Here is a 12,420-nt window from a genome sequence, read left to right as displayed (position 1 = left end):
ACACACATATACATGCGAGTACACCTGTATAGGCACACACTATATGCACACACGTATACATGCGAGTACACCTGTATAGGCACACACTATATGCACACACATACATGCGAGTACACCTGTATAGGCACACACTATATGCACACACATATACATGCGAGTACACCTGTATAGGCACACACTATATGCACACACATATACATGCGAGTACACCTGTATAGGCACACACTATATGCACACACGTATACAAGAACAACCACACAATGTACACTGCACAGTACAGGTGTGCATAGCATACAATGCAGATTCATTGGCTATATATTTGTTATATACACAATATATTATCTAGACTCGTTCACATACACTAAGGCCTATTCCATGCATGTCCCTATGTTGCACACATTTCTGAAATGCGGGTGGACACCGTAGATTTTTTTGGTAACCAATATAATATTAATCCACTTATAACCTATTTGGGGAATGGCGGCTTCATGTTTCATCTGGGCGGCACACACATATATACACAGAGGGGTGGGGAGGGGGATTAGTGGGGTGCAGAATCTGTGCAGCATTCCTCCCGTCTGCAGACATCAGTGGGGATAAAAATACACAGCTGGAATTATATATAGATCATCACACACAATCTCCAGCACACGTGTGTCATTCTGCATACATGTGTGGCATTCATACACTGCGGACATGTGCACATACATAGAGGACACACAAGTAAATGCTAACATACAGTGCACAGACATATATACAGAACAAAAATTATAAATACAAACATACATAAACGCAAAGTAAGCATACACAATATATAGTACACATACATACCAGATACAAATATAAGCACACAGTATACATAAATACATAGAGTATCTATAAATCCACACATACACTATACATACACACACACACATATATACATATCATATAAAGTATACACAGTAAAAATATACAAAAATACATACAGTATACACAAATCCACACACAGTACACATACATATACATACAACAAACAAATACATACAGTACATGCATAAATACAGCAGACATTAGTACATACATGTAATATACATATAAAAATGCATATTGCACAAATAAAAGAATACAGTATACATACAAAAATGCATTTAGCATACATATATACATTAATGCATACATTTAACACACATACAGTTAATACAGGAGACATGGCTATATATTTATACATTGAATTCATATGTAACTGCATATTGTATACACATAATATTTAGAGACAGAACACAACCATACATAATACACACACATACATGAATTACACCTTACAGATACATACGTGTACAGCCTACATTGATATATACAGGATATATATATATATATATATATATATATATATATATAGTACACAGAGAAGATATAAATATACATCATACACGTACATCTAATACATATCGCATACATAAACAGATGCACAAACACATACAGCCACCGGCAAATATCACACTTGTAAATACAGAAGCACAAACGCATATAAGTGCTGCAGCTGCCCTGCTGATCTGTGTATTAGGTGTAGCGGACAGGTAAGTGTTCCATACAATGATGGTGACAGCTGTATGCCCTGGGGGGAATTTTACCATTGGCTAGATGAAGTGCGCTTGTCGCACGAAACAGACACCGTCCCACGGAGGCACCCTCGTATCTCAGTTACCTGTACATGTCACAATAAAGAATCTTGGGCACATGTGGTGAGTGCCATCCTCTACATTTCATCCTTCTCATTATCTTGAATTTTACCCTATCCCTGTGTATTAGATGTAGGTGATGTATATATTTAAGCAGCCAAGTGGTCATGAAGGGGTGAGAGGGATATGTCCCTAATGTCTGTATATAAGGAATCCCTAATATGTACTGGAATACCTATACACATGTATTTGGAGTTGTAGATATACTAATGTGTGTACAGTATTAGGATTCTGTGACGGATACATGTCATATACCTACAGTTATGGCCGTAAATGTTGGCACCCCTGACATTTTTCAAGAAAATTAAGTATTTCTCACTGAAAAGGATTGCAGGAACACGTTTTGCTATACACATATTTATTCCCTTTGTGTGTATTGGAACTAAACCAAAAAAGGGAGGAAAAAAAGCAAATTGGACATAATGTCACAACAAACTCCAAAATTGTGCATATGATGCTCCTTTAAACTCACCTGGGGCAAGTTACAGGTGTGGGCAATATAAAAATCACACCTGAAAGCAGATAAAAAGGAGAGAAGTCCACTTAGTCTTTGCATTGTGTGTCTGTGTGCCACACTAAGCATGGACAACAGAAAGAGGAGAAGAGAACTGTCTGAGGACTTGAGAACCAAAGAACCTGCAGGTTCAGGGATCATCAGTGTCAGCACAAACTATCCATTGACATTTAAATGAAATGAAACGCTATGGAGGAGACCCAGGAGGACCCCACTGCTGACATAGAGACATAAAAAAGTAAGACTACAATTTGCCAAAATGACCTTGAGTAAGCCAAAATCCTTCTGGGAAAACGTCTTGTGGACAGATGAGACCAAGACAGAGCTTTTTGGTAAAGCGCATCATTCTACTGTTTACCGAAAACACAATGAGGCCTACAAAGAAAAGAACACAGTACCTACAGTGAAATATGGTGGAGGTCAATGATGTTTTTGGGTTGTTTTGCTGCCTCTGGCACTGGGTGCCTTGAATGTGTACAAGACATCATGAAATCTGAGGATTACCAATGGATTTTGGGTCGCACTGTATAGCCCAGTGTCAGAAAGCTGGGTTTGCGTCTTAGATCTTGGGTCTTCCAGTAGGACAATGACCCCAAACATACGTCAAAAAGCCCCCAGAAATGGATGGCAGCAAAACGCTGGAGAGTTCTGAAGTGGCAGCAATGAGTCCAGCTCTAAATCCCATTGAACACCTGTGGAGAGATCTTAAAATTGCTGTTGGGAAAAGGCGCCCTTCCAATAAGAGAGACCTGGAGCAGTTTGTAAAGGAAGAGTGGTCCAACATTCCGGCTGAGAGGTGTAAGAAGCTTATTGATGTTTATAGGAAGCAACTGATTTCAGTTATTTTTTCCAAAGGGTATGCAACCAAATATTAAGTTATGGGTGCCAATAATTTTGTCCAGCCCATTTTTGGAGTTTGGTGACATTATGTCCAATTTGCTTTTTTCCTCCCTTTTTTGGTTTAGTTCCAATACACACAAAGGGAATAAACATGTGTATAGAAAACATGTGTTACTGCAATCCTTTCTGTGAGAAATACTTCATTTTCTAGAAAAATTTCAGGGATGCCAAAATTTACGGCCATGACTGTAGGTATGTTGTTATACCTGTGTATTAGGAGAAGGATAAACATATATGTTATGATATATGTATATTAGGAGGAAAATATACATCATGGTACCTGAATATTAGGAGGAGGATATAGACTTTTGTCTTGATACCTATAAAATGTGATGCCTATGTATTAGGAGGTTGGTGGAGGTATATTGTATGACACATAGATACTCGAAAGAGGGTATTGGTGTATGATCTGATACCTGTGTATTAGGAGAAAGTTGTAGGTATATGTCTTGATACTTGTGAATTATGGGAAGGATACTGGTATATGGCCTGATACCTGTGTATTAGGTAGAGGATATAGGTTTATAATCTGATATGTATGTAGTAGCAGTAAAATATGCAATCGTATTCTAACACCTAAATATAAAGGACAATAGTGGTATATAATCTGACCCCTATATATGATGTAGAGGATACAGGTATATGATCTGACCCCTATATATTATGTAGAGGATACAGGTATATGATCTGACCCCTATATATGATTTAGAGGATACAGGTATATGATCTGACCCCTATATATTATGTAGAGGATACAGGTATATGATCTGACCCCTATATATTATTATGTAGAGGATACAGGTATATGATCTGACCCCTATATATTATGTGGAGGATACAGGTGTATGATCTGACCCCTATATATTATGTAGAGGATACAGGTGTATGATCTGACCCCTATATATTATGTAGAGGATACAGGTATATGATCTGACCCCTATATATTATGTGGAGGATACAGGTATATAATCTGACCCCTATATATTATGTAGAGGATACAGGTATATAATCTGACCCCTATATATTATGTAGAGGATACAGGTATATGATCTGACCCCTATATATTATGTGGAGGATACAGGTATATAATCTGACCCCTATATATGATGTAGAGGATACAGGTATATGATCTGACCCCTATATATGATTTAGAGGATACAGGTATATGATCTGACCCCTATATATTATGTAGAGGATACAGGTATATGATCTGACCCCTATATATTATTATGTAGAGGATACAGGTATATGATCTGACCCCTATATATTATGTGGAGGATACAGGTATATGATCTGACCCCTATATATTATGTAGAGGATACAGGTGTATGATCTGACCCCTATATATGATGTAGAGGATACAGGTATATGATCTGACCCCTATATATTATGTAGAGGATACAGGTATATGATCTGACCCCTATATATGATGTAGAGGATACAGGTATATAATCTGACCCCTATATATTATGTAGAGGATACAGGTATATGATCTGACCCCTATATATTATGTAGAGGATACAGGTATATGATCTGACCCCTATATATTATGTAGAGGATACAGGTATATGATCTGACCCCTATATATTATTATGTAGAGGATACAGGTATATGATCTGACCCCTATATATTATGTGGAGGATACAGGTATATGATCTGACCCCTATATATTATGTAGAGGATACAGGTGTATGATCTGACCCCTATATATTATGTAGAGGATACAGGTATATAATCTGACCCCTATATATTATGTAGAGGATACAGGTATATGATCTGACCCCTATATATTATGTAGAGGATACAGGTATATGATCTGACCCCTATATATTATGTAGAGGATACAGGTATATGATCTGACCCCTATATATGATGTAGAGGATACAGGTATATAATCTGACCCCTATATATTATGTAGAGGATACAGGTATATGATCTGATCCCTATATATTATGTAGAGGATACAGGTATATGATCTGACCCCTATATATTATGTAGAGGATACAGGTATATGATCTGACCCCTATATATGATGTAGAGGATACAGGTATATAATCTGACCCCTATATATTATGTAGAGGATACAGGTATATGATCTGACCCCTATATATTATGTAGAGGATACAGGTATATGATCTGACCCCTATATATTATGTAGAGGATACAGGTATATGATCTGACCCCTATATATTATGTAGAGGATACAGGTATATGATCTGACCCCTATATATTATGTAGAGGATACAGGTATATGATCTGACCCCTATATATTATGTGGAGGATACAGGTATATGATCTGACCCCTATATATTATGTAGAGGATACAGGTGTATGATCTGACCCCTATATATGATGTAGAGGATACAGGTATATAATCTGACCCCTATATATTATGTAGAGGATACAGGTATATGATCTGACCCCTATATATTATGTAGAGGATACAGGTATATGATCTGACCCCTATATATTATGTAGAGGATACAGGTATATGATCTGACCCCTATATATTATTATGTAGAGGATACAGGTATATGATCTGACCCCTATATATTATGTAGAGGATACAGGTATATGATCTGACCCCTATATATTATGTAGAGGATACAGGTGTATGATCTGACCCCTATATATGATGTAGAGGATACAGGTATATAATCTGACCCCTATATATTATGTAGAGGATACAGGTATATGATCTGACCCCTATATATGATGTAGAGGATACAGGTATATAATCTGACCCCTATATATTATGTAGAGGATACAGGTGTATGATCTGACCCCTATATATGATGTAGAGGATACAGGTATATAATCTGACCCCTATATATTATGTAGAGTATACAGGTATATGATCTGACCCCTATATATTATGTAGAGGATACAGGTATATGATCTGACCCCTATATATTATGTAGAGGATACAGGTCTATGATCTGACCCCTATATATTATGTGGAGGATACAGGTATATAATCTGACCCCTATATATTATGTGGAGGATACAGGTATATAATCTGACCCCTATATATTATGTGGAGGATACAGGTATATAATCTGACCCCTATATATGATGTAGAGGATACAGGTATATAATCTGACCCCTATATATTATGTAGAGGATACAGGTATATGATCTGACCCCTATATATGATGTAGAGTATACAGGTATATGATCTGACCCCTATATATTATGTGGAGGATACAGGTATATGATCTGACCCCTATATATTATGTGGAAGATCTGACCTAGGTATTTGAACTATCTAATAGAAAATGAGCACATGCAATGCTATTTATGTATCCGGAGTAGAATACAGGTAAGCTCCTGAGAACTGTGTATTAGCAGGAGGACTTGGAATGATACCTGTATATGTGAACAGTGTTTTAGTATGAGGGAGCTGGATATATAATGATATATGTGTAGTAGGAGATAGACCTGTCGCCATACCTGTGTATTAGAAGAGATGCAGAGGCCCTGAACTGGGTATTAGGAGGTTAGCAGTGTTTAGATAGATGTATGCTCCTTAATACCTGTGTATTGGGAGGATAGATACACTCGCTCCGATACCTGTATATTTGGATCGATGTACATGCTTTGATATCTGTGTATTAGAATAGATATGTGTGCCCTTATAACTCTGTATTAAGAGGACAGATGTATATGCTCTAAGAACTGTATATTAGTAGATACATTAGACAATATATGTATGTGGTCTGAATTGTGTATTAGAAGGATAAATGTTTTTGACTTGATAGCTGTATATTATAATAAATGTGTTTGTGCTCTGATACTTGTGTATTAAGATAGGTGTATGTGTCATTATACATTAGGATAAATATAACCCAATACCTGTGAATAAGGATAGATGTATTTTCCTTGATACCTGTGTATAAGGATACATGTATATGCTCTGATACCTGTGTATTAGGATAGAAGAATATGCACCGATACCTATATATAGGATATATGTACATGACCTGATACCTGTGTATTAGGATAGATGTATGTGCTCTCATACCTGTATTTAAGGATATATGTGCGTGCCCTGATACCTGTATATTAAGATGCATGGATGTTTTCTGTTACCGGTGTATTAGAATTGATGTATGTGCTCTGATAATTATGTATTACTATACATGGATGTTTTCTGTTACCTGCGTTTTAGCATTATTGTATGTGCCCTGATACCTGTGTATTAGAAAAGATGTGTGTGCTCTTTAAACCATGTATTACTATACATGGATGTTTTCTGTTACCTGTCTATTAGTTGGTCAGTGGTATGTGCCGATACTCATGCACATACAGAAAGATAAATGATCTCCTGATACCTGTGTATTAGATACCGGGAGATTCACTCCTCCCGATCTGTTAGAGGGAATATAATGGTCTCTGTATAGCAGAAAGCATTACGAGGATGTCTTCTATAGTGATGCTGCTGTCTGGAGAGGATATGGTACAGAGCATAGGATGAGGCTGTAATACACAGTATGCTGTAGCCTCCATATGCACAGGTAATATATGTGAACACTGAGTAATAGGCTGTTCCTGGAAAGAACACGAGAAGATGGGAGCAGAGAATGTGGGAGATGATGAAGGTACATGGGCACCTAGTGATGATGGGGATGCAACATTGGTACACACTACAACGGGGACAGGACTGCCAAGTAAAGATGGCAAGGGAGCCCACTGTGCCACCTTAGAGTATATTATTGATAGGCATCTGATCAAAAACTATGTAAGAGTTTGGTCCAAGGGAGAACAAGCTGTAGGATTGGCAATGAAGAGTGTAGTGATGTGCGTGGATGGATGACAGGCATGCAATTCCCTATGAATGGAGTAAGGAAATGCTTCTCACCTGCAGCGGGCATCGCATGCCCCTGTGCCCGACTGAGGAGCTCCAACGCTGGCTCTCGCCCCTTAACACCATCTGCAGAGGACACACAAGGCTCTGTCTCATAAATAGTCTGCAGCATGTCAGGCAGCGCCAGGGCTCTGGGAACCAGCAACATTCCCAGACCCCCCTCTGCTGCCAGCTACCAACAACCAGCCGAACTGCCCTCCCTTCTTCCCGAGAAAGCACACCCTAACTCCCAACAACTCCACCACTTCTGGGTCTTCTTTAAGAGAGGTTCAGTGCACCCCCGGAGGTCAGATAATCCATATATCCAAAAAAGAAGGAGGTGGCGGTGGAGGGTGACCGTGCCAGAGGTGCTGGGAGGTTTAGTTAGGCCCGTACCATGCCCTCCCCCTCCTGCCTAGTGAACGTTGGGCTGCAAGTGGAAGGCTCTGCAGCACAGCGACTGAAATAGAACAGTAGAGGAGGAGTCAGATATAAATAGACAGGAGAGAGAACGAGGGAGAAAGGAGAGAGCTGGGGTGGGGGGGGGATAAGACTGCTCAGGAATAACACAGCCTAAGTGTTACATTAGACAGGGGCAAATGTAGCTATGCATCGGCAACCAGCAAAAAGTGCAGCTAGATAACATCTCCATAACACTAAGAATAAGAATAATTCAAGGCTGCAAAGTGTAAAAGAAGAAACAACAAGAGGAAAAGGAACAGAGAAGAAGATGTGTGAAGTGGAGAGGAAAGAGGAGCGCAAGCACTGCGGAGGGAGAGCGCACAGGGAATGATAAGAGCGGGGCAGGGAGGGGGCACAGCACCAGACTGCCCATACATGTAATGACTATAGCATCCATCCAGACATTAACAAGAATCGTTTTGTCTGTGGTACCATCCTGATTGATGGGAACCCAATAGTCGTAGTAGCTACTATTGTACAGGTGATGAAATAATAGTGCCCTCAAACAATGCACAGCTGCTGAGCATCAGACAGAAAAATAGGAGGGAGAGTAAAGAGTACTTGGTCCTGAGCCTCTGGATTTATATATATTCAGATATATTCTTATGTGTCATCGAGAGAAGAACTGGTGTCTGCGCCAGTCACCATTGGGCAGATGCCAGGGATAACTGACCCATAGTGAACTGAGTAAACAGGCTCTAAGCTTGTAAAGCTAAAGATTGGGTTGACAGTGGGGCCCTCTAGCAACCAAAGGCCCACATTCACAGGGACCTGTTCAAGATTTCAGAAAATAATATTAATAGAGCGTCATAAACTTGGACCCTTAATATAGGTATTGCAGTATTACTGATTCCTATGAGGAAGACTAGGAGCTGGCCTGATTGATGTAGGATGTATTAGGGATAGCATGGGATGACGGCTATAAGTGCCCTCTAAGGGTCCTGGAGTAGTGGATAAGCAGACGTGCTGACAGCTCCAAAAGCAACAGATGGCAAGGGTATATAACAAGTTTCTATGGGTGTATATGGTAAGAAGAGGCCATATCTAAGGGTCAGCAAAAAAAGAAGTAATGTGAGTGATTGATCATTCATTGGACACCCCCATGTGTGTATCTGCCCACTTGGACAGTATTTGTTCTAAACTATTATGGTGTAGGAGCTGCACCTCTGCCCTTGTATCTGAAGGAGCAAAAAGGTAGGTTGGGTCCCTTTTACAGATTTAGCATAGGGGCTGTGGAGCTCCAATTATGGTTGTATATCCCCGATTCTAATGTATAAATACAAGGTGCACAACACCCTCTTTGCTGGTAGGGGTTCAAGTGATAAGAACCCCAGAGGCATAAGTTAAAGGAGTTTTCCCGCAATTAAAAGTTGTTGTCTTTCTACTGGGTCCCTCCCACTAATCATGAATTCTTGTGATCAGTGGGGGTCCCAGTGGTCAGACCCCCACCCAAATGCAAGATTTGTAACAGGCCCCATGAACCACTTGCCAAACTTTGACTAAGTTCTGATGTAACAGAGGAGCCTTGGACCCCTTAGCCAGCAGTGTATGGGTGTTACTGTGACCTCTGAACTATCCCCAAGGACCCCAACTGTTGGCCTACCAAATATTTGCAGCAATTCTTATTGTGCAAAATTTCGTTAAGGTGGATCTTTAATTTAAAGAGGAAACAAAATTGTGATAACAATCATCTAAACAACAATATAAACACCTGATAAAGCTGCACAGTACAAAACAGATCTATTTATACGCCTGAAGAAATCCAGACTGGTAGATAGGTAGAAAACACAGCGCACTGATCTGCACAGTATCATTAAGATGTCACTCTGAATTCCCCACATAAATAGCAAGATGTACGTTATTATTAGACACGGTAGAAGTATATATAGCTAGGACCTCACTCTCCAAGCATGTCATTAAACCAAAGCGTGACCTGCCTGCACTTCGGGAGCGGGGTTATCACAAAGAAAAGACTTCTGATAGGCACCAAATTTACTGGAAACATCACAGAATAGTCTATTCCCATGGACAGATCATTGCTGTAAGCTTTTCCCACAGAAGCCACTTGATACCGGAGGGTTAAAGGGAAACTCTGGTAAAAAAAAACTGTATTTCCCCATGAAATGATTCATTATGGATGATGTGGATCTAAAGAGCTGCAAAGGTGGCGCCACCTGGCGGTGATAGTGGCAAATCCCCATAGTCTTGTGGAAGGTTGGTGGAGTCACGTGGCAGAGAGGAGCAAACCACCATGTAGCAACTGGCTCCAGCATAAACCTCAACAATGATATCTTTACTTATCTCCAACATGGATTTGTAGCCAGACCAGGAACTGGATACAGTGGGGCAAAAAAGTATTTAGTCAGCCACCAATTGTGCAAGTTCTCCCACTTAAAAAGAGATGAGAGAGGCCTGTAATTTTCATCATAGGTATACCTCAACTATGAGAGACATAATAAAAAAAAAAAATCCATAAAATCACATTGTCTGATTTTGAAAGAATTTATTTGCAAAATATGGGGTAAAATAAGTATTTGGTCAATAACAAAAGCTCATCTCATTACTTTGTTACATACCCTTTGTTGGCAATAACAAAGGTCAAACGTTTTCTGTAAGTTTTCACAAGGTTTTCACACACTGTTGCTGGTATTTTGGCCCATTCCTCCATGCAGATCTCCTCTAGAGCAGTGATGTTTTGGGGCTGTCGTTGGGCAACACAGACTTTCAACTCCCTCCAAAGGTTTTCTATGGGGTTGAGATCTGGAGACTGGCTAAGCCACTCCAGGACCTTGAAATACTTCTTATGAAACCACTCCGTTGCCCAGGCGGTGTGTTTGGGATCATTGTGATGCTGAAAGACCCAGCCACGTTTCATCTTCAATGCCCTTACTGATGGAAGGAGGGTTTCATTCAAAATGTCACAATGCATGGCCCCATTCATTCTTTCCTTTACACGGATCAGTCGTCCTGGTCCCTTAGCAGAAAAACAGCCCCAAAGCATGATGTTTCTACCCCCATGCTTCACAGCAGGCATGGTGTTCTTTGGAGGAGAAAGAATGCTGAGTTGCATTCAAACACGACGAGTTGAGTTTTTCAGTTTTTCTAGCAAACTTCAGACGGGCCTGGACATGTACTGGCTTAAGCAGGGGAACATGTCTGGCACTGCATGATTTGAGTCCCTGGCGGCGTTGTGTGTTACTGATGGTAGCCTTTGTTACTTTGGTCCAAGCTCTCTTCAGGTCAATCACTAGTTCCCCCCGTGTGGTTCCGGGATTTTAGCTCACTGTTCTTGTGATCATTTTGACACCAAGGGGTGAGATCTTGCATGGAGCCCCAGATCGAGGGAGATTATCAGTGGTATTGTATGTCTTCCATTTTCTAATAATAATACTTATTTTCCACCATAATTTGCAAATAAATTCTTTAAAAATCAGACAATGTGATTTTATGGATTTTTTTTATCATTAGGTTTCTCATAGTTGAGGTATACCTATGATAAAAAAATTACAGGCCTGTCTCATCTTTTTAAGTTATAGAACTTGCACAATTGGTGGCTGACGAAATACTTTTTTGCACCACTGTACATAAGCAACAAGAAAATTCAAATGAAAGATGTTGCCATGTAATATGACCCTGCTAATGGGGCACTTTCTGTCTAAGACTTTTAGTGGGGGGAACACTTTTTGTCCGTTACTAAAGCATTCTCTGTATAACACTGTTCATGGGGTCACCCTCTAACACTGCTAGTTGAGGACACTCTCAGACTGACACTGTTCATAGGGGTTACTGTCTGTCTGACATTGCTAATGAGGCACTCTCAGCATGACACTATTAATGGGGCACTTTTTTGTATGGCACTACTAATAGTGCACTCTGCACTATGACATTTTGCTTCAAATCAGTTTCAACAAGTAACTGACAAGGAATTTTGATGATGATTTTTCCTGGTCAATTCATCTGGAAACTTTACTTGTCCA

General features: G+C 39.7%; 1 protein-coding gene across 5 annotated transcripts in view; it reads right to left on the bottom strand.

The window, feature by feature from the left end:
• Nucleotides 1–12,420, bottom strand: part of HDAC5 (histone deacetylase 5) — a 98,869-nt gene that overhangs the window by 45,415 nt on the left and 41,034 nt on the right. For 2 of the 5 annotated variants that reach the window (XM_056549043.1, XM_056549044.1), the window contains exon 3: nucleotides 7,997–8,068. The exons of 1 other annotated variant lie outside the window; for it this stretch is intronic. In XM_056549043.1, the coding sequence (XP_056405018.1) occupies nucleotides 7,997–8,068 (72 nt within the window). Of the gene's footprint in view, nucleotides 1–7,996; nucleotides 8,426–12,420 lie in introns of those variants that run through there. 2 more of the 5 variants (XM_056549042.1, XM_056549045.1) reach the window with 2 other exon arrangements.

The sequence above is a fragment of the Hyla sarda genome, chromosome 12, assembly GCF_029499605.1.
Source record: "Hyla sarda isolate aHylSar1 chromosome 12, aHylSar1.hap1, whole genome shotgun sequence".
Classification (NCBI taxonomy): Eukaryota; Metazoa; Chordata; class Amphibia; order Anura; family Hylidae; genus Hyla; species Hyla sarda.
The sequence above is the reverse complement of the archived record's forward strand: the minus strand, read 5'-3'. Positions and strand labels throughout refer to the sequence as shown.